Genomic DNA, 26,120 nt, shown 5'->3' on the forward strand with positions numbered 1-26,120 from the left:
AGTTCTTCAACTTGGCATAAACTTTGGCCTTCAGCAAATAGAGCGCTTGTCCAACTGGTAAGAATGATTACCTATAAACTCAATTAACATTCTTAGGTCAATATTAAATTACCAACTCTGACATTTATTCATTTGCTAAAAGAAAATGTTAAATTATTTGAATTGAATCATTTTTCTACCTCTTTTTTTGGCAATGTTTTTATATTTAAATTAAGGTAATTTCATATGCAACTCAATTAGAAGATTGACATTTTGACATTGCATTTTTATTATTTTGTTAATAAATGATTTAATGTCAGTTGTAACATATAATTGAATTACATATGAAATGAAATTTATGCATTTACCAAATTGACTTTTTGATCAAATAATACTAATCATATAAATTTGCTGCTTATGCATAGAGGATGGAGTCTACTGATTTTCTCATTTTTTTGCTGTGTGTGTAATTCTAAACCAAAATAAATATACATAAATCGAAATGCAAAACAAATGGCCAATGCACTGGCATATTTCAAATGGAATGGTTTTTCTTCAGTGTTGGTTTTTTTTTTCCATACTCTATATACTCTATCTTTTTTGTGTGGGGTTTTGGGAGTCCACTTAAAACTTGGTTAATCTATATGATATAGTTACAAGATATCGTGTAATATATAATGTATGCTTTAGTTGAGAATTGAACCAGGGACTTACATATATGTTTAAGTAAATATATAGAATGTGTTTTTATTGAGAAGTACGCGAAGAATTCTATCTATTTGGGAACGGAAATGTTTCGCATAACTTTAAGCCAACTAATTATATATCGTTTCCTTGCAAAATGACAGAGATTATAGGGTATATATTGGTATTGAATTCACTTTGGCCATATCAAAGTGTGCAATTCATTTTGCTAATGCAATTTGACCAACAAGAGCCGAATCGAAACCGCCAAACCTCCTAACACAAACCACCCACACAGAGAGTTGGCTTTTGCCTTCCCCTCTCTCTCACTCTCTCTCTTCCACTATGAGGCCGAGTTTCTCATTTTCCCACTACTCTACGCCGTTTGCCAATTGTCAATATTTACCGCACATTTTGCGCAATGGCAAGCGGCGATTTTCATTTTCATCTTTTGGTCGACGGTTTTCATTTACACTTATTTATATTCATTTCCACACATGACGATGACGACGACGACGACGACGATGGTAACCTCTTTACACTATGCTAAACCAGCATACATTTTACTCCATTCCACTTCGCCCTGCTGCCTTTAGTTCTCACACTCTCTCTCCCTCTCTCTCTGCCTCTCTCTGCTTTTGGTTAGTTATTTGCGCTTTCGACAAACTTGATGCTAGTATTTATGTTTATTTTTGTTGAATTTTTTTTAACACTAACGCCACGTGCATTTTTTATGGTTTAACGATAAGGTCGAAGGTTTTCCTTTTACATTTCCACACTTCCACAACTTTAATTTCTCTCCAACCATTATACCACTTGGCGTATGCGTAATAATTTTCAATGTTAGGTACATTGTGTGTGTGTGAGTGTGTGTGTGCGGTGTGGGGGTTATACATGTATGACAAATTGACAAATATTAAACAATTTGTTCAAGTTTTTTTTTTCTGTTAGTTCATCTTCTCGTTTCAAAGTCATTTGAAGTTGAGAGATAAACGATGATTCAGTTTTAACAATATAGAAAGAACAAAAAGCTATTGATTCAAAATGGTGTATTTTTAATTTTTTTTTTTTTTTGATTTTATTGATTCTTCTTTTCTATTTTTTGGCTTTTTTTATGACAGCTTTCGAAAATTTGCATGCAATTCGTTTTGAGTATCTTTTTCTCTCTCACTTAAAACTGAAATTCGGTTTCAGATTCGGACATACACGATTTTGTTGTGTGATCTGTGTGATTTGTGATTTGCGCTTGCCTTGGCATTTTTATGGCACACCAAATAATTTAACATATAGATTAAAAAATACCAAATGTGGCATCAGCTAATGCCACGCCCACACACAAACACACACACACACACATATGTATATCCACATCTGTGCACATATTGATGCAGACTTTGCATAGCCGTAAAGTCAATACAAATGAGTAGAGATGGAATGGTTGGTGGTGTCGGAAAGGGATAAAATCGAATGGGAATGGGAATGGGAAATGGCCATTGGATGATGCATTGCAGCCAATTTTTTTCTTTTTTGGTTAAAAATGTGTGTCCTGATATAAAATGTGTGTTGTGGGTGAAAGTAGTCACATTTCTATGTCAATTGTTACGACTTGAATTATACCCATTACTTTTAGAGGATTCTGATTAAATAACTTACTTAAGTTAATAACTTAAGTAAAAACTAGTTGTAGTTTTGTTTAATTCAAAAGACATATATTGAGAGATGTTTGCATTTTACATAAATCGCAACTATCCCAAAATTGTGAACAACATGGTATTGGGACCAACAAATTGAAATGAAAACTGTTTTTTTGTTTTTTTTGTCGTTTGTTTGTGTTTGTGTCTGCTTAAATGTGTAGAGGGAATTTTCCACATGCCAAACGGGCGAAACATTCGAAATTTTAGTTTAAGCTTTTGTCAACTTTACGTATACTTGATATGCTTAAATTTTGTAATTTTTTGCCCAAAAGAAAAACAACAAAAACAATTCTGCAGCACATGCATAAAAAAGAAAAAGCGCAGAGACAGAGACACAACAAACCAACACGCAGCAAGAGAGAGAATTTACGTCAGTCTGTAAATGATGTGAAATTGTGAATTCTACACTGAAAGAAATTCTGAAATTTTATTATAATTTCCAAGAACTATAAAACTAGAACTGAAATGATATGCAAATATTTGCCATGAAAAATGATTCACTGATGATCAAAGCAGAAGGGTACAGGGGGAGGGAGAGATAGACTGAATGAATCATTGTCAGGTAACACGATAACAATTTGTATTTAAATAGTAAATATTTCGTCAAGTGTAATTGTAAGAATGGGAATGAGAGGGCGGTGTATCTCGGGTCACAAACAAGATAAAACTTTTTGATTTATCGTTGACACGAACAACAGCACCAACAACAAAAACAACAACACCAACAATCCCAAGACCATGGAACCAGGCGGCCTCTGCCAGACCAGGCTAATGCCAAGTGAATGAGTGGACAAGAGGAGGCGGGATAGTGGGAGAGATTTGTTAGTAGAGAATGGTAACCAGTCCAAGTCCAGCCAAAAAACTAAGCATACAAAATGCGTACGTCGATAATGGAAACGAAAAATTTCCCAAAACCTCAAACTAACACACACACACACACACTGCGAGAGGGAGAAAGAGACAGAGCTATTAACCAAGGCCAAAGTAGAGAATGGAACTGCATTTGTAGGCAAATTGCCTTTACTCGACGCATGAAACATGGCAACAGGAACAAGAGATAAGCGAAGAAATGTTAGGCCCAGAGAATAAGAGACAGAGAAGGGAAAAGCAGCAGAACCGAGAGCAAGTGTCAAAAGGCGACAAATTTGTGGGCAAAACTGAAAAGTGGCAAACAAAACTTCTTGATATTCGGGGAGAGCAAAAAGCCAAACAGCAGCCACAAAAATCTTTCCTTTTATTTTCTTTCTCTCTCTCTCTCTGACTTTGCTACTATTATTTCATTGTCTTTTTTTTTTTTTTGTTTTGTTTGTCTAGCTTAATTTTCAGACAAATATTTGTTTGCTTTCATTTGCTGTGCCCGCTGAACTTGAAATAATTAATAGAAAATATTTTTACAGTCGAACAGAGAGGACAAACAAAACCAAAAAAAAACGGCAACACAAAAAACAGCTACTCAAGTGACATTTTTATGTCAATGCGAGAAATATGAAAACGGCTCATAAACGTCATGCCAATGGGCAAAAAAAAAAAAAAAAAATTAAATAAAATATATATAAATCTACATAAAAAAAATATGTATATGTATATTACGTGTGTAGGCATAATAAGAATGACATACGAATGCAAGATTACCCTGTAATAACAGAAGAATTAAATTACTTCAATCTAAATCATTTCTGAAAATCTTGACCAGAAGAAAAAAAAACTAGTAATACTTCTTTTTAGCCACTATAGCTTCAGCTTCTTTATCTTATGCATATATTATGAATTTTTTTATTTAATATTTACATATCAATTTGAAATACTTTTTTATTCTTTTTTGAACTTCATAATTGTTTGATTTTGGTTTACACAGAACTTTAAAAGATTTGAAATAGTTTTCATAAAGTTTAATATCTAATATTTCAACTTGTGTTCCCTTTTAAGACCCTTTTTATGTACTTCACATTTTCTTTTATATGTATTATGATTTTGTTTATGTCTTTAAATATTTGAAATACTTTTATTATTATAAAGAATATATATCGATGGATTTTGACTAATTTTTTTAGTTTCACAATTGTTTGATTTTGGGTTATAAAAAACAGAAACAAAATATAAATATGAAAAGTTCGAAATTTTGATATTTAAACTAGTGTTACCTCTATATAATTATATCTTATCTACATATAATATAAGATACAAACATTCTCACTTATAAATATATTACTATAAAAGATAGAATAGATAAAATACAAAAGTATCTCATTTTTTCACTCTTATTTAAGTTTACAGGGTATCCGTGATAAAAAAAAAAAAAAAAGAAAAACGAAGATCAGGCATTTGGCAGAATTTACATCATCGTCCAGAGACAAATAGACAGACACATCGAAAACAGAGACACCCAAAGCAAAACAGAGAGACAGACAGAGAGAGAGAGACCGAGAGTGAGAGAGAATAAATTATGATGGGAAGGAAGGAAGTGGTGGTGAAGGAGGTTGAGGGTGGTAGATAGACTGGGTCATAAATTTAAGATGCATGACATCACTTGAGTTCAGTTCAGTTTTTGCTTCAAGTGCTTGACTTGCCTGCCCGACTGACTGCCTGCCTGCCTATGGTATGACTCTTTTGGGTACGTGCTACGAGATGCTGACGTAGCCGCTGGCGCCTGCGCCCATTCACTTTGCTAGATGCGATGAGGTGAGGTGAGGTGAGGTGATGTGAGGTCTGTGAGACAGAGTCAGACTTAAGGCGATTAGTGCAGCTGATAGTCTGAATCTTTTTCAGAAATTATGTCATAGTCTTCATATATGTATATGTATGTATACATGTACATACTTATAAACCTATAGAGAAATACGTATATTATTGTGTTTGAAACAAGCCGAAAGCAGGTAGATTTTTTGGTTTTGTTTTTTTTTTTTTGCAACGGAAATGATGGTGATAAATATCTTTTGAGGCCTGCAGCTCTCTGCTCTGATTGAGTTCTGATGAATCGCATTGGATACACCTAACCCAAAGCCAACCAAATTGATGGCAGGCTCATAAAAAAAAAATTGACTTTAATGTGTTCAACTCAAGGCCAAAAAAAAATGGTTGAAACAATATAACTAAAAGTAAAAGAGAAAAAACTTTCAATTAAAACTAAAAAACTTAAGTTGAAACTTTGAAATGCACACAAATTCAATTTAAAAATAAAAATAAAACGAAAAGAAAAACTCAACAACAAAATGCAGTCTCATTGCTTACTGCAGCCGCCATGGCGTATACTTGATATACAAACACATTAAGTATACGTCAACAGGGGAACATGTGGAAGAAAAAAGGCGGCAACGACAACGCCAAGACTATAACTAAAAGAAAAACTAAAGTAAAATAGAATGAACGTGTCAAAGGAGTTGAGAACAAAACGAAAAACGATGAAAACAATAATAAAAAAGAAAAAACTATGGGCGGCACAATGACACGATGACAATGACTTGTCAGCAAAATGGCAACAAAATGACTTTCACTTCTTACCATTTCTATTATAAGAAATGGCTAAGAAACGAATCTATGTATATAAACTGCAAACGCTAAGAAGAACTACATTTATTGCAAGGTTGGTAGCGCAAAGAAAATGGTTAGCAAACAGAATGATAGATGTGAGCCAAAACAGATTGCAACTGACAGACAGTAGTAGAATGAGGCAAAAACTTCGTCATGGGTGGCGCTTAAGGGCTCATAAAACTGATGAAATCCAAAGAGACAATATTAGCTTAAATATATGTATAAAACAGATTGCAGCGACAGAAGCTAAGAAGTTAAGTATAAATAAATAAAGTATAAATAAATGCCTAGATAAAATTTATCTCATAGAATTATTAAGGGGATTTCCCTTAAATTTTAGGCTCAGTTTTGAAATTAAAACTTTTTATGTCAACAATTTTTAAACATGGCAAATAATTGAAATGGCTTAAATATTGATGAACTGTTTTCTGTAACTTGCTAAAAGAAGAAACTAAAGCACTCGTCCCTCCCTCTAGAAAGTATTTTCCAAACCAAGCCTCTGATAAAGTGTGTGCCTGTGTTTGAAATGAAAATGCTGCATCGATCCAATGTTATGGATTCAAAATGCTGAGCTAATGCCATTCCCTGCTGCTTTTCACTTTTCAACTTTTAAACATGCAGACGGCAGTTGGTTCAGGTTGAGGGTACAGATTCATGATTTTTCATTTCGAATCGAACATGGATTGGCCAAAGCAATTTAAAACGGTTTGATTTAACAAACAGTTTTCGCTTTTTTTTCATTTTTGCAATGAATTTTTGCCGTTTGCCGTTTGTTGTGCACTTTTTATTTCAACTCAACTATTTCATTACGTTTCGTTTCATTTGCGGTTTTCGATTGCATGAAAATCAATAAAATGCGCATAAATTAATTAAGCCACAGATAAAAACATACACGGCGAAAATAAAGCAGAAGAAGAGAGAGACAACAACAACAACAACAACAGCAAAAAAAAAACAATCTGTTTCATTTCAGGTATACAAGAAGATATACACAAAATATATGCTCCTCACACATTTCCGTTTAATTAAACCGCAAAAACTGGTATTTAGTCTACAATTTATTTTCGATTTCGAATTTTTTTTTTTTTTTTAAACTCTTTATTTTTAACCGCCTCTCCTCACCCCACCGGATTTTGCGTAGTTTCCTTCCTATATGTTGTTGTGGTTCTTTTTTTTCTCGCTCTCTTGTTTAGTTATTTATGTAAATTTTGCTTTATTTTGGGAATGGCAACTTAATTATGCCTAGAACGGGTTAATTTAGTTAGTTTGGATTAACAGAATTGAAAACACAATTAGAACGAGTGGCGGAAAAAGACAACAAAGAGGACGAAAGAGGAAGAGAGAGAACTATAAATGACGCCCCCAACTAAGTGATTTATGGCATATAATTTATAGATTTCAATTTGTTGTTCACATTGAACCTGGCTCAAGAGGTTAACACCAAACTAATTTCATACATTCAAATAAACTAATAATTTCGTGCAACGACTAAGCGAATATCCTAAGTACAAATTGTATTTGATTTGAAATGAAAGTCCAACAATAAAAAAATGATTTTTAAAAGAATACTATTACATTTTAATATGTTAAGAGGAGAAAGAACACGACTCAGATGAATAAACCTATGAAGATTTTTATATATAAATCCAAAGTTTAAGACAAGTTCTTCTTACAAGTTGATCTTTTGCCTTATAAAATAAAAATAAGTTGGAAATCTTTTGAATTTTGAATGTGAAATTTGTAGAATTCGCACTTACTTTTCATTCACCTGTCAAAAAAACCTTTTTATAAGCGAGAAAATTGGCCCAAAGTCAAAAAAATAACTTATGACCTGACGAATTTGATTGAAATTAAAAAGACATATAGACATATAAAGTTTTTTTTTAAATTAAATCACTAAATAAATAGCAAAAAGGCTAGAAAATAAATAAATGGTTTGCTTTACTAATAAACAGATTAAAATTTGCAAAGATGGTTTAATAAAATAAAATTATTAGCACAATAAATTGCTCTCCTAAAAGATAAAACCTTACTTCAAAATATATATAGAATCTTTGACTTTAAGCTAACTTTCGAAAGATATAAAGGCTAGAAAATATATATTTTATACTTAAAATGGAACATATCATATAATAAAACGCCACACATGGAAAACTTATGTAGTTATTAATATGCAATTGTACTTACCTTATAGCCTTATCTACCCAATTTAACTGATTGGTATGGGGATTTATTGGGTATAAAATGTATTGAAGATATAGACAACTTTTGCTTTTAAATAGCATTTGATTGATTGATCAGTTGTTGAGTGATGTTTTGATGCGATCAAATGCGATGTGAACCAATCGAAAGATGTATGTTTGTGTGTGTCTATAGATGTGCTGATGTGTTGATTGTGTGGGTGGATTATTTGTTAAATTATTTGTTTGATCTGTTGAAGAGATCTCAATTAGATAAAGTCAATTTCCTCAAAATGCACAAAAAAAAGGTTCTTGATCTAACAAATTACATATCAAATTTCATGTTACCTTAACAAATTTCCAAAGAACTTAATTTATGCTAATTCGTTTTTTTGGTTACCCCTACAACCCCCCTCCTTCACCACTTTGCGACTGCTGCTGTTGCTCTACCTAATTCATCAACAAGAGAATTATTATTATTTTTTTGCTTTTTTGTAGGCTCTGAGAGGAACACACGTGCTTAAAAAATAAAAAAAATATATATATTGTACAAAGTATTATTCGATTCCCCTAACCAAAATGATGAGCTTATGTTTTTTTAGCCTTCAACGTGTTGCTTAGGTCTTTGGCTAGGCTAAGGTTATAACAGAGAGAGGCAGAGAGAGAGAGAGAGACATAGAGCAGGCAAATGCCAAATGGAGGGAGGGAGATTTCAGGGAGATGTAGGTAGGTAGGTAGGTAGATAGGCCGATAGGCAGGGAGGATTTCAAGTTTTATTTATAACTCTTTTGGGTTAGCCAAAAAAGCCTTAGCCTTTTTATTTTTTTTTTTGCTCTCGACATTTTTACTTTTTACTGCTTGCGGTTGATTGATTTGTGTTTCGTGTGAAAATCAAATTAAAAATACATTTTTAGAGCAGAGTCAAGACACACCCAAAGCCCTGGACCAAGTTCAAGATCAAGGTCACACAGACACAGATAACTCATGTATACATACACAAATGACATTTGAATGTCATCTATCTATCTCTATATATCGTCTGCCCACAACAACAGCTGCTGTAACTGCATTTAAAGTCAAACCATAAATCAGTCAAAATGCGAGTGGCCCACTCACAGACATTTATTATATAGACATTTTCATGATCCAACATGTGGGTGAGTGGTGGTGGTGGTGCTGCTGCTGGCTACTGCCTCTGGCGGTGCTGGTGGCGTCTCTCTTTACATTTTTATTAGCCACTCAAAAACGCAACGCAACGTCAACAGCAAGTACAAACGATGGCGCTTTGAAGGTCCACCACACCCACCCAAGTACCAAGCAAGAGTGTGTAAGTGAACGACCATTGCCAAGATCAGTTAAATGTGTCTGGCCAACATCATCGTTGAGGAATTTCTTCTTGGGGCCAATACGGTCGGTGGTGGCGGCAGCGGCAACGGCGGGTTGAAAGATTTCATGGGGATTGGTGGCTTGTGGCACTGTCGTCATAGCCGCTGTGTCTGGCAAAGTTGTCAAGCCAGTTGGCTCTGAGCCCCTCTTTTTAACCAGAAGCCGTGTTGTGTCTTTTTTTTTTCTTGTCTGTGTGTGTCTGTCTGCTTGTCCTCACCCAACTTCTCTACTTCCCCCCCTACCCATCTCATCTGTGTGTGTGTGTTGTTTTTTCTTCTGTTGTCTTGTTGCCGTTTTAATTTGTTTGTGTTCGTGGGCATGAATTATTTTACAACAAAAATTATATATGATTAGCAGTTTAAATGACGTTCGGTGTGTGCCTTGTATATCTTGTCTCACCGCATGTTTGTTTATTTTATTTTTTTTTTTTTCCTCTTGGGGAATGCGGAGGAATGACTATTCAGCTAACTCTCACACACACACACACACACACATATCCTCCCTAATAGCTCAATTAAAATGACACAATCATCGCAAAAGCCAAGAGAGTGGCTTGAAAACTTTTGCAAAGGGCAAACTACGTAAGGAAAACTTTTGCACATTTTCCCCATAGGAATATACACGCCTTTAAAAGTTATACAGTAAAACCTCGATATAACGAATCTGAGGGGGATCGCAAAATTATTCGTTATATCTATTGATTCGCTATAGGTACTGAAATGTAAAACCTTAGTCCTTTCAAGGGACTTAACAAAAAATTCGTTATATTGGGTTTTTCGTTATAACGAAGTTCGTTATATCGAGGTTTCACTGTACTTCACTTTTCATTTTCTTTTTTAACTGCAATTACTATGCAGGTTATCATGGCCAATAATAACTTGTGTTTACAAATTTAAAACAAAATTCAAAACCTAAACACTTATTTCTCTAACCATAAAGTTATTATATTGCTTACCAAATTTATATAGCCATCGAATGGAACAAATATTTATCATCATTAACAGTGAGAGAGAGAGAGAGAAAATATCTTAATGAATATAAACTTTTATAATATTAAAATTCTTATCTTAGAGATGACTAAGCTAATTATCAACTTTCACCAAATGAACATGTAATTCTACTTTATTTTGAATCATGTTCAATAAATTTTCTTTAATTTCTGAAAACATAACATTGAATTCTTGAAAATTTAATCATAATTCTTTAATCATTTTCCAAAAATTTTAAGCAAATAGGAAGAAAAATTACAAAAATTCTTTCAATTGAGAAAATTCTCCAGTAAGTTAATAGAGAAAAAGATAATATACTTGATTAAAATGTGTAGAGGGAGTAAAATTTGTAGACCTGACAGAGTTTATTTTTGACCATTTGAAAACAAGATGTCAATTAAAAGAAGCAACAACGTGACAAGGTTAATTCAAACAAAAGGAAAGAAAAAAGTTTGTTTCCACACGCATGATTGAATGGGCCAGGTTAACCTATTTATATTTGAGAGCAACGGATATGTGTTATAAATAACTTAAATGTCAGTCATTTATAGCTAACAAGTAACTAAGAATAGCAACAGTGACTAAACGAGCCCACTAAAAACAGCTTTGCGGATTAACCCAAGCAGCGTTTTTATTTTTTAAGTAATTTATAATGGATGGCAAAAAGTGGGTCACTGCAATGGACAACACACACACACACTTTAGACACGAGGCACACTCACACACACACACAGAAATCATTGGCATTCGGTAAGTCAACAAATTGAAAATAGAATGCAATGACAAGCATCACCCAACAGCCACAGCCAACAGTTAACAGTTGCTAACCCAAGGTGGCAAGTTGGTTAAAAGTTATGAAAGTGTTAATTGAAATTCTATACAAAAAGCCAAACCAAAGGCAAATGGGCCATATAATTACAACAATGTCAGTGAGTGAGTGAATGGTAAAAGGTTTCACCTTTTTCTCTATTTTTAAATCCGTTACAGTGAATCAATCAGAGTATACAAATTCTTTGGGGTCACAAATTGATATTATTTAGAGTTCAGTGCAAATCCGGATAGATATCTTTAAAACTCCTTCAATCTTCTAGGGTATGCAAAACCAGAACTTTAATCTAAGCTTTTTGACCAGTTTGTTGGAAAAAAAAAATTTGTTTATGAATGAATACTAATAAATAATACCGAAAAAAAATCAACTGGCGAAACACTAATTTATCTCTTCACTCTCTGAATGCCGGAGATCAATTTGTCTTGACCGTGCGTGGGGAGGTGACGGCGGCAACGGCTCGTTTTGGGCTCATCTATCAACGGAAACACTTGTTCAACTTTGTTTCTTTTGCATAAAATCAACATTTGGCAAAATGGAAAAAAATAAAAAATAATAATAATGTTATAAATGATAAGCAGACGAAAGATTAACAAATATTTCTTATACTCTTTTTTTTTTTTGTTTATTGGTTTCATTTTTAGCGCTTGGGGAGTGCCCGAAACACACTCACACACACAAGCAAAGCTGACTATGTTTTGAAAAGTGATCAACAGATACACACAAACAGGATCTATTAAGAAAGAACATCTTGACAACACAAGGAAACAGGAACTACAACAACAATGCTTTACTACTACAGTCTACTATTTATCTTAGGTTTATGTAAGTCAAAATCGAAGTCCCCTTCAGCTTATTAGTTTAGATAGATTGAGAAATTACCTTTCTTTTATTTTTTAGTTGCCCACACAATCTCGGCCCAGTCACTGCATGCAAGTGCAGCCAGGGCTGGAGCCAGTTTCGATGGAGCTTCTCAGGCTAGCTCGGCCAAACCAAGGAATCGACGCATGTATGCCATGTGTCCACCACAATTCCATCGCGTGGGCACCGATTGTTATTCCCTGGTGGAGCAGCGTAGCAGTTGGCTGGAAGCGCATTTCTTTTGCAAGGATAAGAATGCCAATTTAACTGAGCCAGCCAAATATGCCGATCGCAAGTTAAGAAAATTCCTGCAGCAGGAGGACAAGCGGTCGGGAGGTACTTAAAAAAAACTAAAACTTTATATTTATTTCAAAAATATCGCAAAAACGATAATCAGAATCTTAAACATCGATCTTACCGATGTCACAAAATAATGTAAATTATAAAAAATTGTTTTATTTATCGGATTTATTTATTAATTGTTACTGCAAGTAGTAGCTGTAATTTAAGCTGATTTTAATTCTATACAATTCTGGTTTTTATTATTATTATTTATAGACATCACACCAATTTGGATTGGAGCTACCTATAATCATCATAACAATGCCTGGGAATGGTCAACAACGGGCAACAATTTGACCTACAATTCGTTTAGCAAAATAGATCCCACGTAAGGCTCTCTCTCTCTCTCACTCTCTATTCACACCGCATGACACAAGATTAGTTTATAATTTTCTTTTTGGTTTTTTATAATTTACACATAATATATATGTATATATATAGTTATATATATATATATATATATTTTCTGCTTTTCTTTATTAAATTTAAAAATTGATGAGTAGACTTGATTTAACGCTTAAGCAACTATTTTAGCTATTTGCAACTTATCTCCAACAGCAAGCCGCAGGATAATTTCTGTGCTGTCTATGATCCAAATTTGAAATATCGTTGGTCGGCCCGTTCGTGTCCAGATAAATTGCGTTTCATATGCCAACATAAGATGCCAAAGGTTAGTGAGGCGAATCGCTATAAAATCTATAATCGTTGGAATACCACCTATCCGCATGAATTGGCCAATGAGGTAATATTGAATGTCTTAGATCATGGCGATAAGGATCGAAGGTAAGTTGACACAAAACACAATCAATCAATCAATTAACTAGAATAAAAAAACAACAAAAACAAAGACTAAGAACAAGAACTACGACAAAAACACACACACAAATACACATGGGAAAAGATATTGTTGTACTTGAGAGAGATATATTTACCTTAAGGCGTGGCATCTTCAGCTGATAAGGTTTTTTGCTCTTCAGCCTCTTCTTCATTGGCCAAAAATTCATCCCAATTGCTAAGTCTCTTCTCCGCCTCCACAGCTGATTCTTCAATTCTGAAAAGAAAACAAGAAAAAGGGTTAATTTCCGTTGCTATGGGTTAAGGCCATTTGCTAACTAACTTGTATTTAGTTTTGCCATCCCAATGCTCGGCGGTTAATTGGCGTTGGCCAAAGAAACGTCCCTGCATCATTTGTATGACCACATCGGCTTCTTCAGGTGATGACATATTCACTTGGGCTATGCCTTCAGGATGGCGCTGTAATAATATTAAATTTATTTATAAATTTAATTTTGTTTGTTTATTTCATATTAATAATAGCTTACATCATAGATGACAACTTTGCGGACCATTCCGCATTTGCCGCATTCGTCTCTTAAATTATTTTGATATTCCAAAATCAATTCCACTTCACGTTCAAAGAGTTCAGGAACAAATAGATTTTTAATAATGACTGTTTTTTCATTTTTCGAGCGTTCGCCACGCATTTTATCGGGTCGCCAGTCAAAGAGTCTGTTAAATAGAAGCGAATGCAATCAATCAATCAGTTGGAGGTATTTTAAAAGGACTCACTTCTCTTTAATTTTCTGCATTTTTTCCTTATCCTTCTTCTTGCGTTTGGGCTTGAGAGCAGGATTGTATTCACCACGCATTTGAAATTGAGCTCTTTGTACACGTATCTTGTGTCCCCGTAGATTATATTCATCGAGTATATTTAAAGCCAAATTAACCGATTCCACCTAGAAGAGAGAATGAGAGCGAATTATAATTGATTATTCCTTTTATCGTTCTTATGCCATATTTTCAGTTATAATCGTCGTGTCAAGGCCGAGGGCAGTGATGAGGTAATGATTATTCCTCATAGTCGCCGCAATAAGGGAAGAACTCAGCAGCGTCAGCAACGCCCGCGCCCAATTCCATCGCATCCTAATGATGTCAATGCCCAGCCCAATCTCAACAGGCGCCCCAACAAGCGTCCACGTCCCACAAAATCTTCGGCTGTGACAACATCTCAGGCGCCAGCATCTCTGTCGAAGCACAACAATAATGATGTTCTGCCCTCGACTATCACACCCACTGGCAGGAGTCCTCATGAGATAACTCAATATGATCGCAAATTGCAACGGCAACGGGAGAAGGAGCGACGTCGCCAGCAACGTAAGCGTGAACGTCAAGAATTGATGCGCCAACAGCGTCGTGATCGTCAACGGAAACAGCGTCAGGAGCAGCAACGTTTGCAACGTGAAAAGGAGCAACGCGAACGCGAACAATTAGAGCGGGAGCAGCCTCAACAACACGAACCCATTGCCGAGATACCCGATGATCTGCGTCTTCAGGGTACCATCACACAACACCAGCAGGAGCGTGAGGAGGAGGAATACAAAGAGAGGCAACTAAAGGAGCAGGAACGTCAGAGGAAGGACCACGAACAACGCGAGCAGGAATATAAGCAAAAGCAGCGTGAACGTGAATTGGAGCAACTGAAGCAACGACATGACCAGGAGGCACGTCAACGTGCGGCCGACGATGAGGCCGAACGCATTCGTCAGGAACGCCTTGAGAAGCAACGACAACGCGAGGCCGAAGAGCGTCGTCAGCATGAGGAACAGTTGCGCAAACAGCGTGAGGAACAGGAGGAGGCAGATCGTCAAGCTGCCGCCCACCGAGCAGCCGAAGAGAAGCGTCTGCGCGAGGAACACGAAGAGCGACTGCGTAAGGCTAAATCTGAACAGGAAAAACAATTGGCTGAAGCCCATGAGGCCAAGCGTCGCGAGGAACAGGCCATAAAGGAACAACTGGAACAGCAGGAACGCCAACGCCAAGAGCAAATCCGTCGGGAGCAAGAGGAGGAGGAGAAACGCCAACAGCTGATAGAATTGGAACAGGCTCGTCTCTTTGAGCAACGTGAATTGGAGCGCCTGGCCGAGGAGAATCGTCGACGTGAACAATTACAGCATCAACGCGATGCAGAAATTGCTCAACGTGAGGCCACTGAGAAGAAATTGCAAGAGGAAGAGGAGCGACTGCGTCAAGAGCTAGCCGAAGAAGAGAAGGCACGCAAACGGCAGCTGGAAGAGGATATGCAACGCGAAGAGGAGACACGTAAGGCCAAGGAGGCCGCCGAAAAGGCCGCAGCGGAAGCCAAGGCAGCGGAACAGAAACGCAAACTGGATGCAGCCAAAGAGGAAGCCGATGCCCAAGTGAAAGAAAAACTTGAGGCCAAGCGACGCGAATATGCTGAACGTTTGTCCCATCTCAGTCCCGAGGATCAGCAAAGATTCATTGAGATGCGCAAGAGGCGCAAACAGCTGCAGGAACTCAAATCTAAGGCCGAAGAGAAAAAGAAGCTCAAGAGAATACAGGAAGCCATGCGACTCAACGATGCCGAGTAAATCCAGTCGAGATATTTTTTCTCTCCTCCTTCCACGATTGAATCTTTTGACTAACCAATACTAATATAATACCAGAGACATATCGGCCAAGGAAACGAAATAATAGTGTAAAACAAGTATTAGCTTGATCTCTGCTAGATCAGATCTCTGCTGCAGAGCAGAAAAGAGCAGAGCAAGGCAAGTTTTCCCCCCCACACACACACCCAGAAACACCCAATCAATCAATCAATCAATGAATCAACCAAACAGTAATCAAATAACCAGAGAAATTTCTACAGTGAATACAGCTTAAAAGCATTTAAGTGGTATCTACTGTAACTATAAATCCATCACATATACAGATCATAGATATATATATCCAAGAGTTCACCAGCCATTGCGTAGCACAAACGAAAAAACGATGCATACAAACGAATACACAAAAGGGTAAAAAAAACACTTTCGAAATCTTCGATTGATAACGTTCGATATCGGTTGTTGTTGTTGTGCTATAGCTACTACTTATAGAAGATGCCAAGCCTTAGCCTTATTAATGCCAACTTTTCAACCTTTTTCGATATGAAGAACGCAATGAATTCCGGGCAGGACTCACAATACACACACATATATATCGTGACGTATATGTATGCGTATATATATTTATAGGATATGATATATATACGTATATTCATCCTCTTAGCGCCCTACCCCCCCGATAATACTAATAGTGCACGAAACTATATTTTTTTTGTTTTTTTTTTTTAAATAATATTTCCTAATGAAAAATAAAAAGAAATTAAGTAAATAAAAGTTTAGCAGCGCGCACACAGAAGCAACTTTTAAAAAATAGTAATGTACAGATAATATATATATATATCTATACCAATTTATATATATATATATATATATATTGACTATACACTATATAATTTATAGGCCTAGCATATAGTCACACACACACACACACACACACACACACTCAAACACACATACAATTGGAATATTTCCTTAAATCAACACAAAAAATTTTTGTCAACTTTCAAGCACTCGGAAATGAAAAAATTTTAATATGAATATATCGAAATACTATAAGAGCAAAAAATATCGGAATATCTTATTGAATAAGATCCAAAAACCTCGTTCTGTTTTTTTTTTCTTCCATCTAAAATTGTTTATATATATATATAAATAAATATATATATGAATATTTTTTTTTTTTACATTTTGTTTTTTGTGCCTAAATCGAAAGCAATAATTTATTAAAAAAAAAAAAAGTGAAACTATTTGTACTAACTAACTAGGTTATATACTTATATTTTAAAAAATAAATATATATATATTCAATAATTATATACTGTACGTTTAAATGTAAATTTATATTGTATTTTTAATACCTCAACAACAACAACAAAAGCTATAACAACAACAACAACAGCAGAGAAATATTTAAATTAAAAAAAAACCTCGTCAACTTTTATTTCTATGTTTTTTTTCCTTTTTAATTTTTTTTTTGCCCAAAATACAGAAAAACTAGCAAAGAAAACGCAGTTTTCAAAAATATAGCCAAGTAAATAAGTGAGACGAGCAAAAAGAAAATGAAGCATTTTAAACCAAGAAAATAGTAAAAACTAACCAATTTTAAATATTACTATAATAATAAAAAAAGAAAAAAAAAATCAAAAAAAAAATAAGATTCGAGAAACGTTAAGAGAAACAATATAGTCAACCCATGTCAAATCCCAATATGAATCCCAAACTCAATCACGCACCCTGACCCCCGCCCGCCCGCCTCTACCATAAATATGGCATATTATTACTATAATATTAATATTAATACCTTAAAACTTATACTTATAAAGCCAGATTACATTTAGTTAAACGAAAATAAAGCAAAGAAACATAAAAAAATAAAGTTTTAAATAAAAACACTGAAGAAAAGAACAAAACTATTTTTGTTTAATTTGTATTTATTTATTTTTGCAACTCACCTTAATATAATCGCAGAGGCCATCACCTTTGATTTGGCCATCTTTTTCGGCATAGAGTTTCAGCTTGAACTTTTGGGTCTGCGGATCACGCATAACCATGCCACATTTACCCATTAACTCGGCAAACTCATCCATTGTGATATCCAGAGGTAGATTCGATACGTAAACTTTAGTATTCTGTGAGGGATCCATTTCAAACCATTCTGGGAATATTAAAATTAATAGCAATATGAGAAATTTTAACACAGAGTTGTCAAAAAAAAGGCATGAGCAATACATTTGGGATCCTATGAATCAAATTTTGTAAAGAGTTATCATCAAAGTCCTAGTTTTTTCGAAGAAAGAAACACAACATTCTTTCTCTTTTAATTTCCAATATATTGACTTTTTTTGTAAACTTTCTTTCACAAAGCTTCTAAGAATCAAAATAATAATAATAATAATTAGAGAAAACCTTAATCCTCTATTTCTCAAGCTCACGCTTTTAGCCTAAGCAGCAGAAACAATAGAACTATCAAATTTATGATTGAAAATTTAAACATTTAATGGCATTAGAACAATAGAACTATCAAATTTATGATTGAAAATTTAAACATTTAATGGCATTCTTAAACTATCTTGGTTTGGTGTGTTATCTAAATCACAGTGTTAATATATAGGCACATATTTCATAATACTCACTTGGTGGCTCTGGTGCCTTGCGCTTTGAGGTTGTTGCTGCTGTTCCAGCTGCTGTGGCTGCTGCATCCTTGGCCATGGCTTCCTCTGCCTCAGCGGTCATGCGTTGGAGTTCTTCCTGCTTGCGTTTCAATTCGGCTGCCTCTTTGTCAGCTTTCTCCTTCTCTCCCGCCGAGGTGTTATCTATGAAGCCATAGCTCATTTGATAACGTGCCATAAAATCATCATCGATTTTGGGAAACCATGCGGATTTCTTTGAATCCCAAAAATAGACGGCACCATCTTTATCCGTATAGGTACGTTCACCATCCTCATCTATGCCATAGGTGACATCCTTGTCGGGTTGCGTTTGATTTTTGGGTAACCATTTCTGTTGCTCTTCACTCCATTTGTAGTGCTCAGTTTCGGTTTGCGGCTGCTTGGGTAGCCATTGTTTGGTCTCCTGACACCATTTATAGTGCTCATTTTCATAGAGATCTCCGACACTGGCTGCTTCTGTGTCACTCAAGGGCTGCCAATTGTTAAGTGTTTGTGACCATTTGTATTTTTGCTTTGTTGATGGATCCGTGTAGATGGCTTCACCATCGGCTGCATAGGTAATATGCTCCTCATAGCCAGCAAATTCTTGTTGACCATTTTCTGATTTAGTTGTTGGGGCGGGGTCAATGGAGGCTTTCTCTGGCTTCTCTTTCTCCGTGTGCTCCACCTTTGTCGTCTCCTTCTCTTCGTTTTTCACCAGTGGTTCTGATTGGGGTTGCTGCTCCTGTTTCTTTCCCTCCTTGTCGTCCTCCTTTGGCTTTGACTTCGTTGGTAACTGTTCCTCATTCTCGTTCTCATTCACTTTTTCCTTATTCACTATTTCCACAGTCTTTTCTGTTCTTTCCTTCTGTTCCTTATCCACGTCTTTGTCGCCGTCGTCGTCGTCGTCGCCTTTCTTCGTCTCGTCTTCCATGGCTTTGCTTTCACTTTCCTCACTCATTTTTGTGGCTTGGTTGGACGACGACTGCCAGTTGAGAGGGCTGTAATTAAAGTAAACCGAAAAGTAGACTACATTTTAGTTTCTTGCCTTTTCTTGATTATTTCCCACCCGCCCCCGCACTCCTTCGCCCGCCTTCTTCTGTCATTTTTGTCGTGTAGGCGTGACAATTCGTCTAATTCTGTGCTAATTTCATATTTTTTGTTTGAATTTCCTGTAAGTGTAAAAAGGACACACTAAACCAAAAAAAAAAAAAAAGTATATAACAACAAATTGCAAGAACGTGCCCAGGCTTGACATTGAAATGGGGGGGCAGGCAGGCAGGCCAGGGCGGGCGGAGTAGATTGTAGGTGAAACGCGTAAAGAACGAGCATTCCAAGAAGCCCAAGAAGAAAAATAGCAAGTTTCCTCCTCTCTTTGCTTTATTTTTCTTCTTTTTTGGGTGGGTAAACAATTTACACAATGATTGCCATTTCTATGCTATGTGGAGAGCACTTCTTTGTGTGTGTGAGTGTGTGGGTGTAGGTGTGTGTATATACGTTTTGGGCCAGGCTAATAAAATGAAATGAAAAGAAAAGCGCACGCCATTCGCAAGTAAAGAAACTATACAAAAAAGCGGCGACGAGCCACACACATACACGAAAAAATCCTGCAGGTTCCTGAAGGTCAGTTCGGTCTAAATATTTGAAGTAAATAAAATAGTGGAACGAGCTGTCCATTTTGGCTTCCTTCAATCGATTGAAGTTCAATCAACCTACTCCCACTACGCGGACTCGACTTGACTTGACTTCAGTTGACATGACTTAGTAGCCAAATAGATTTGTCCACCCATTGACACTTTATACTGTGGAGAGGGCCACAGGAAGGTCTTGTAACATGCGCTGGGAGTTGTCACAGCTGTGTGTGGTTAAATGGTTTTCCCTACGGATCCTTTACGTCATCGGAAGACACTTGACAGAGAGAGAGTTCAATAAACTTGGCGTTAATTGTTAGCATTTTAGCCCCCACTAAAAATAGTCGACAAGAAAAGCAAAGCAAACCAAACTAAACTAAACCAACCTCAACTCAAACTCCTCTTCTCCTTTCGCTGTGGTCCGGTTGGGTCCGGTCCACATTTATGGCCAAGAGTTCAACGTTCAACATTGTTGTGCCGACGTACTACAAATTTGCATGTATCGACAAAAACAAAAAATAAAAAAAAAAAACGCACAAGATATGCCTAGTCAGCCAAGTTGCAAGAACTGAAACTCGACTCTCAACTGAAACTCGACTGCAACTGAAGAGAACTAGAGAACTAGCACATTGGCCGGCACATTCATGCAATATATACTTCTTTTAATACACATACATACATACATATGTACTTGAAAGGATAACAGCAAATGGCATGCAACAAGACCCAAGCAATTGCTGCCTGACGAGCCAAACAACTTTGTTAGCAGAATTCATAAATTACATAGACAGTCAAGGAGTCGAGTCCAGTCCCAGTTCCAGTCCTCATAGACCCTCTTCTAAGCCTTGTGTCTCTTCCTTTCAACACACACAAGCACTCACACACACATAATCTAACTAGTGCAAAAGAAGTTCATGTTAGGTAAAATGGCCCAGAAGACTGGTTTGTGGCATAACAAAAGTCAGCAATTTGAAGAAAGAGTAGGATAAAGTGTGTACGAGTGTGCGAGTGTGTGTTTAGTCTATTCTTCTCTCAATTGAAACAAGCAAATCCTAAACAAACAGTAAATCTGATTTCATCGCACAAAAACAGTGGATTACTTGCCCAAATTTGTAGACAAAGCAATTCTAAGGCAAAGAAATATATAACTCTCTAGCTTTTATTTCTTTTATGGCAATCATTATAAATTTTTAATGAAAACCAAAAAGCAAAGACGGTTTTCACAAATTTAAGCCATGAAAATAAAGAAAACTTTGTTGATAATTATTTTATAAGTTAATTCATATCAGCAAATGAAAATATGACTGGCAGATCAATAGTTTTGATCCTGAATTTCTGAATCTTGATATCATATTTTTTTAATTTTCAGCTCTAAAATCAAGAATTCTTCCAGAGAATTTAATTTGCTAGAATGTCCTTGGCATATTGGTCATAAATTTTCTCGAAAAGGTCTTTATTTTCAGCTCTTTAAAAAGAACATTCTGCCCTGGTGATATCAATCGACATACTTATAAATCCTAATGGACATAAGCAAGCAATAAAAGGAAAACAATATTATTCAGACGCTACAGATTTTGAATAAGAGTTCTTTTAGGTATAGATAAGAAACAAACATACACACATACATATGTAGTAGTCCACGTGCGTGTGTATTTCTCCTTGACTTTCAGTTAACTTTCAATTTCTTAATCTGATTGATCTAGGCCAAACGACCGACCGTCTGACCGACCGACTGACTGACCGACTAACCCATCGGACTGAGGATAACCGTTTTCAGTGAATAGCACAATTATCTTGCACCTGTAGTAGCTCATGTTATTTCCCATTTCGGATTGCCATTGCGACGTGGTGTCTACTTATTGCATAAAATTGTATCAAATGGAATTTCAATTTCAATTCTTGACATGCCAATCTAAAGAAATCAATTAATTGACGCAAATTGTCTGCGAAACTTGCCAAATGTAAGTTAAACGAGTCCTGAGACGCCGCACGTCCCCTCATAAATCGCTTTTCCTGACAGACTTGGGCGAAAAGGTCATAAAAGAACACCAAATGAATAGAAATACCAGTTAACTGGCAAAATTTTGGGTTTACAGCAAAAGAAGCTAAAGCGAAAACGAATTAATTAACATTTTCTTCTCTTTTTTTTCAGACGAAAAACTTATATTATGCAAATGTCAACAGGTCGGTAGAGTGAGTGAGTGAGAGTAAAAGAGAAATGAATGGTGACGGTTTCGCCCCAGTCACATATTTTTAATGTTATTTTTAACGTAATTTATTTATTTCTTTTTCTGTTGTGTGCTACACACACAGACACACACACATACACACAGCACTCGAATGAAACAACACATTAGTCAGAGAAATGCCATAAATAGTTAAGGGGAAAAGGTGAGCCAATTCGCACTCTTCTGTTTTTTTTTTTGCCTCACTATTCCCAATCTGCCACAAAAATACTCATACTTCTTTTATTTTTGGCTTTTGGAATAACTTAACTTGGCACCAATTGCCAGTCGAGTTGATTGTATATAGTAGTTGCTAGTTGTATTGTTGGTAGGGTGACTCAGGCACAAGACTCGTTTTTCATAGCATACTTATGTGGGCACACACAAAATGGGTAGGTGGGCCCGAGTCGGCGGAGTTTTTATTGGTTTCCACTCACTAACTCACTCTCTCCTTCTCTCTTTCTCTCTCTCCCGCGTATTTTGTGTGTGTGTGAGTGTGCTTGATGGCTAGAACTATGGCTAACACTTTTTAGACCTTATGGCTTGACCACAGTCCGCTTTTAACTGTTCAACTGACCACAAGTGTGCCCCTCGATTGCAGTTTTCGTTTCGTTTTTTTTTTACCGCCGTTAAAACCAAGTTATTGTTATTGTTGTTGTTTCTGTATATAGTTTATATCATTATTATTACTGGCTTAGTTTTTTAGTTTTTTATCCTCATTCTCTCTCACGCAATTTGTGAAATGGGTTTTCAGTGTTGGCCTATAAAATAATGATTCTAGCACACATTAAATATGCAAAAGCCAGGATAATAATTAAAATCAATACGCCGCACAAATAAAATTCGCAATTGAATAAGTTTCAAAGCAAAAAAAAAAGAACAGAAACGGAAACTGAAACACATAATCATTGAAAAGCATGGATATACCCAGCAGCGGCGCCATTTTCACCTTGGGCAAATCCCATTTGGCTGAAAATACTCAAAGTTATTTCTATATCAAAAATGATCCGGTTAAACGCTTGATATCCGGTCCACATCAAAGTGCTGTTATATGCGGTAAAGTTCATCCAATTGACCCAAATTTGTCACCCGCTAACAATCAAAAGAAAAAAAGAAACACACACACACACATACTAGAAAGTGTCAAACCGAATACCGGCATACACTTAGAAATATTTGCAATAAATTTTTCTACATAATCAATTTACTTTTCTAACTTTTAAATAATTTTTGTTTTTCAATTGATTGTAACCTGAGACTTCTTTTGTTTAAAACATCAAAGTTCTAATCGTAAATTTACATCCAAAAAGAGGACTATAGAAGACTCCTTTGCCAAAAATTCCCTTAAGTGAAATTAGAAAAGGCTTAAGGCTTTTGTTTAATTCATCATTTTGTAAAAAGATATAAAGATATAAAAGACATGGCTATAGAGCCTTCAAAATTCTCTAGAGTATTATAATGATCTATTCAATTACATGATTCTCTATTCAAAAAATCTCTTCTATTTCAAGTATATACTGGGCTCAAAGCTAAACAAAAGACCAAAGACAGATCTCAAAACTATTTTTGTTTTGGAATCGGTTAAATAATAAAGATCTTCAGCTTAAAAAATGTAGTAATTTTCGCTACATACATTTTGCCTCTGTGATGATTTGTCAAAATTAAAGAAACACGATCTGAAAGCTGCTAAATCTGAGCCCAAAAGCCAAAAGAGCGGATTTCATTTTGTTTAAGCATGTTTTGTATTGGCGCCGCGCACCTGTTCAACATCTGTTTGAAAAACGAATAGACTAGACTTTTGGGCAAGGGTATTGCAATGGGTCTTAGGCCCTTTCTCCTCCCTCTTCATTTTCTACATGCATATTTCAAAGTGGTCAAGTTGTAGTCAATTGGCCGGGTCTATTTTGTAGTCGATTGCATGTCGGGCTAAATTTCTTTCCACCCACTTTTTGGAATTCGTAACGAACGATGGAATGTAGAAATGAACCTTTCGCTTTCAAATTCAATTACATGCAAGTCAGTGGGTTCATAGGATTAGACTGAATTATTTGATTAGCTGCTTGTCCTGCTAGTGCAGGGTTTAAGCATTTAGTTTATACCATCGTTATATAAGCTTAAAAAAAAAACAAACTGAAAAGCAATCCCAGTAAACCCAAACTAACTGACCCCCGAACAAACACCATGACCGAAACCACTGCTAAGCCAAACTTAATGAGGTCACAGAAATAAAAAAAGGGAAAATATGGAACAAACTCACGAATGAATCGAAAGAAAAGCAAAGTTCGTACTAGTAATTGAAACGTAGAAAGAGTAGTGAGAAATAAAAAATAAAAACAGAGAGAAAGAGAAATTTCGAAGCAGGCGACAGGTTAAACAGAGAAGTTGAGGGATTGGCAGTCACAAACACACACACACATCAGGACACACACCCACCCACCCACATCCAGAGAGTTAGCTCAATCAATAAAAGTCAGAAAAATTTAACGTGCGGGGGAACGGGGCGAGAAGTCCAAATAAACACAATATAAAAAAAAAAAAAAACAAAACAAAAACTAAACTAACAACAACAATACAAACGACAGCAGCAACAGCTAAAAGCCAAAAAGTTAATGTCCCAAAAACCGTTCTTATCAATTACAGAATCTGGCCGTCTATTTGTTTGGGGCGAGAATCACTATGGCCAGTTGGGCATTGGTGGACATGGCAGCAGCAGTAGCAGCAGCAGCGTCAAGAACAATAACAACAACAGCAATACCGGCGACATAGTCACTAAACCAACATGCGTTAAGGCCTTGAAAACATTGGGCTTAAAGATTTGCGATGCCGCCTTTGGTAACAATTGGGCCGTAATGCTAACACGTAAGTCTAGACAATCATCAAAATGATCACAGATAAAAACCTAAAGCTAAATATAAATCAAAGAGACAAATTAATAAGTGAATGAAATTCATAATAAATTTTCATAAATTTAAAAATAACTAAAACAACACAGAAAGAATGAATATGAAGAATAACTAACCTCTTATTAGGACTCTCAAAGCTAAGTAGTTTTTATCCAATCGACGTGGAATTCAATTCCCTTTTTTTTTGTAGTTTAAGAAATAAACTTTTTAAGTATTAATTAGAATTGTAAAACTTTGTAAGAGAGAATAGAACATTTTCATAAAAAAAACTAATTTTATATCCAAGAAAAATGTTTAAAAATTTCTAAAATTGTTCTAAACTTGTACAATTCCTTAACTAATTTGGTGGATCTAGATATTTTGGGGGACAAAGTTGTTCTTGGTTACCGACACGTTAAAAATAAGTTATTTGACTTATTTTGGGAAAGGAAATTTTCTTTATTTTCCCTGAGGATCCGAAAATGATCAAACTATACCAAATAGAATATTAATATAATAATTGTAAAAGGGTTTTTTTAATCTTCTTAAACTGAATAATTAACACATTTTCAATGACTTTCAATTTCTAATTAGATTCAAATGAGATTTTCTTTACGGGACGCAACATTTTTCCCATGGACACGCATGTGGCACAGCATTTTATAGCGGCCCAAGTGGAACAAGTGGAATGTTTTCTAATACGAAAACCCTTTCGTTTGGAGGAATTTGATGATTATCTATCGAAGAACGAGGAGACGGATAACTTTATAACCGTGCAGGCGGGCAATGAACATTTTGTAGTCATGACTAGTTAGTACAAACTCTAATCCTGGATTCATTTACTTAAAACTAAACTTTCTT

General features: G+C 35.7%; 3 protein-coding genes across 5 annotated transcripts in view; 2 read left to right on the forward strand and 1 right to left on the reverse strand.

The window, feature by feature from the left end:
- On the forward strand, window positions 1-16,703 carry LOC6645790 (trichohyalin). 2 transcript variants are annotated; one of them, XM_023177672.2, is made up of 6 exons: window positions 1-57; window positions 11,911-12,091; window positions 12,167-12,463; window positions 12,686-12,797; window positions 13,004-13,252; window positions 14,274-16,703. In XM_023177672.2, exons 2-6 carry the CDS (start codon window positions 12,052-12,054, stop codon window positions 15,856-15,858), a joined length of 2,283 nt encoding a protein of 760 aa, XP_023033440.1. In that variant the 5' UTR covers window positions 1-57; window positions 11,911-12,051; the 3' UTR covers window positions 15,859-16,703. The 2 variants fall into 2 exon arrangements, with proteins under 2 accessions (XP_023033440.1, XP_002068445.1); XM_002068409.4 differs by having other exon boundaries at window positions 13,028-13,252.
- LOC6645749 (HIV Tat-specific factor 1) overlaps window positions 13,058-26,120 on the reverse strand; it is a 15,662-nt gene continuing 2,599 nt past the window's right edge. Inside the window, exons 2-8 of one of the 2 annotated variants that reach the window (XM_047012316.1) lie at window positions 18,507-19,522; window positions 17,826-18,028; window positions 14,039-14,205; window positions 13,792-13,978; window positions 13,587-13,723; window positions 13,402-13,520; window positions 13,058-13,186 (exon numbers count right to left, since the gene is read on the reverse strand). In XM_047012316.1, the coding sequence (XP_046868272.1) occupies window positions 13,403-13,520; window positions 13,587-13,723; window positions 13,792-13,978; window positions 14,039-14,205; window positions 17,826-18,028; window positions 18,507-19,482 (1,788 nt within the window). In that variant the 5' untranslated portion in view covers window positions 19,483-19,522 and the 3' untranslated portion in view covers window positions 13,058-13,186; window position 13,402. Of the gene's footprint in view, window positions 13,290-13,401; window positions 13,521-13,586; window positions 13,724-13,791; window positions 13,979-14,038; window positions 14,206-17,825; window positions 18,029-18,506; window positions 19,523-26,120 lie in introns of both variants that reach the window. The other variant, XM_023177673.2, reaches the window with a different exon arrangement.
- The window catches only part of LOC6645750, a 5,540-nt gene continuing 2,705 nt past the window's right edge, over window positions 23,286-26,120 (forward strand). Inside the window, exons 1-3 of the mRNA XM_002068412.4 lie at window positions 23,286-23,433; window positions 25,018-25,236; window positions 25,854-26,069. Of these exons, the coding sequence (XP_002068448.2) occupies window positions 23,295-23,433; window positions 25,018-25,236; window positions 25,854-26,069 (574 nt within the window). The 5' untranslated portion in view covers window positions 23,286-23,294. The remainder of the gene's footprint in view (window positions 23,434-25,017; window positions 25,237-25,853; window positions 26,070-26,120) is intronic.

The sequence above is a fragment of the Drosophila willistoni genome, assembly GCF_018902025.1.
Source record: "Drosophila willistoni isolate 14030-0811.24 chromosome XR unlocalized genomic scaffold, UCI_dwil_1.1 Seg8, whole genome shotgun sequence".
NCBI lineage: Eukaryota > Metazoa > Arthropoda > Insecta > Diptera > Drosophilidae > Drosophila > Drosophila willistoni.

Excerpts from the sequence above, each read along its gene's own strand:
- LOC6645790 (XM_023177672.2), top strand. The coding sequence starts at position 12,052 with ATGCTTTACTACTACAGTCTACTATTTATCTTAGGTTTAT. Across the intron at positions 12,092-12,166 it reads ACTATTTATCTTAGGTTTAT|TTGCCCACACAATCTCGGCC; the intron begins GTAAGTCAAAAT and ends TTTATTTTTTAG. Across the intron at positions 12,464-12,685 it reads GGAGGACAAGCGGTCGGGAG|ACATCACACCAATTTGGATT; the intron begins GTACTTAAAAAA and ends TATTATTTATAG.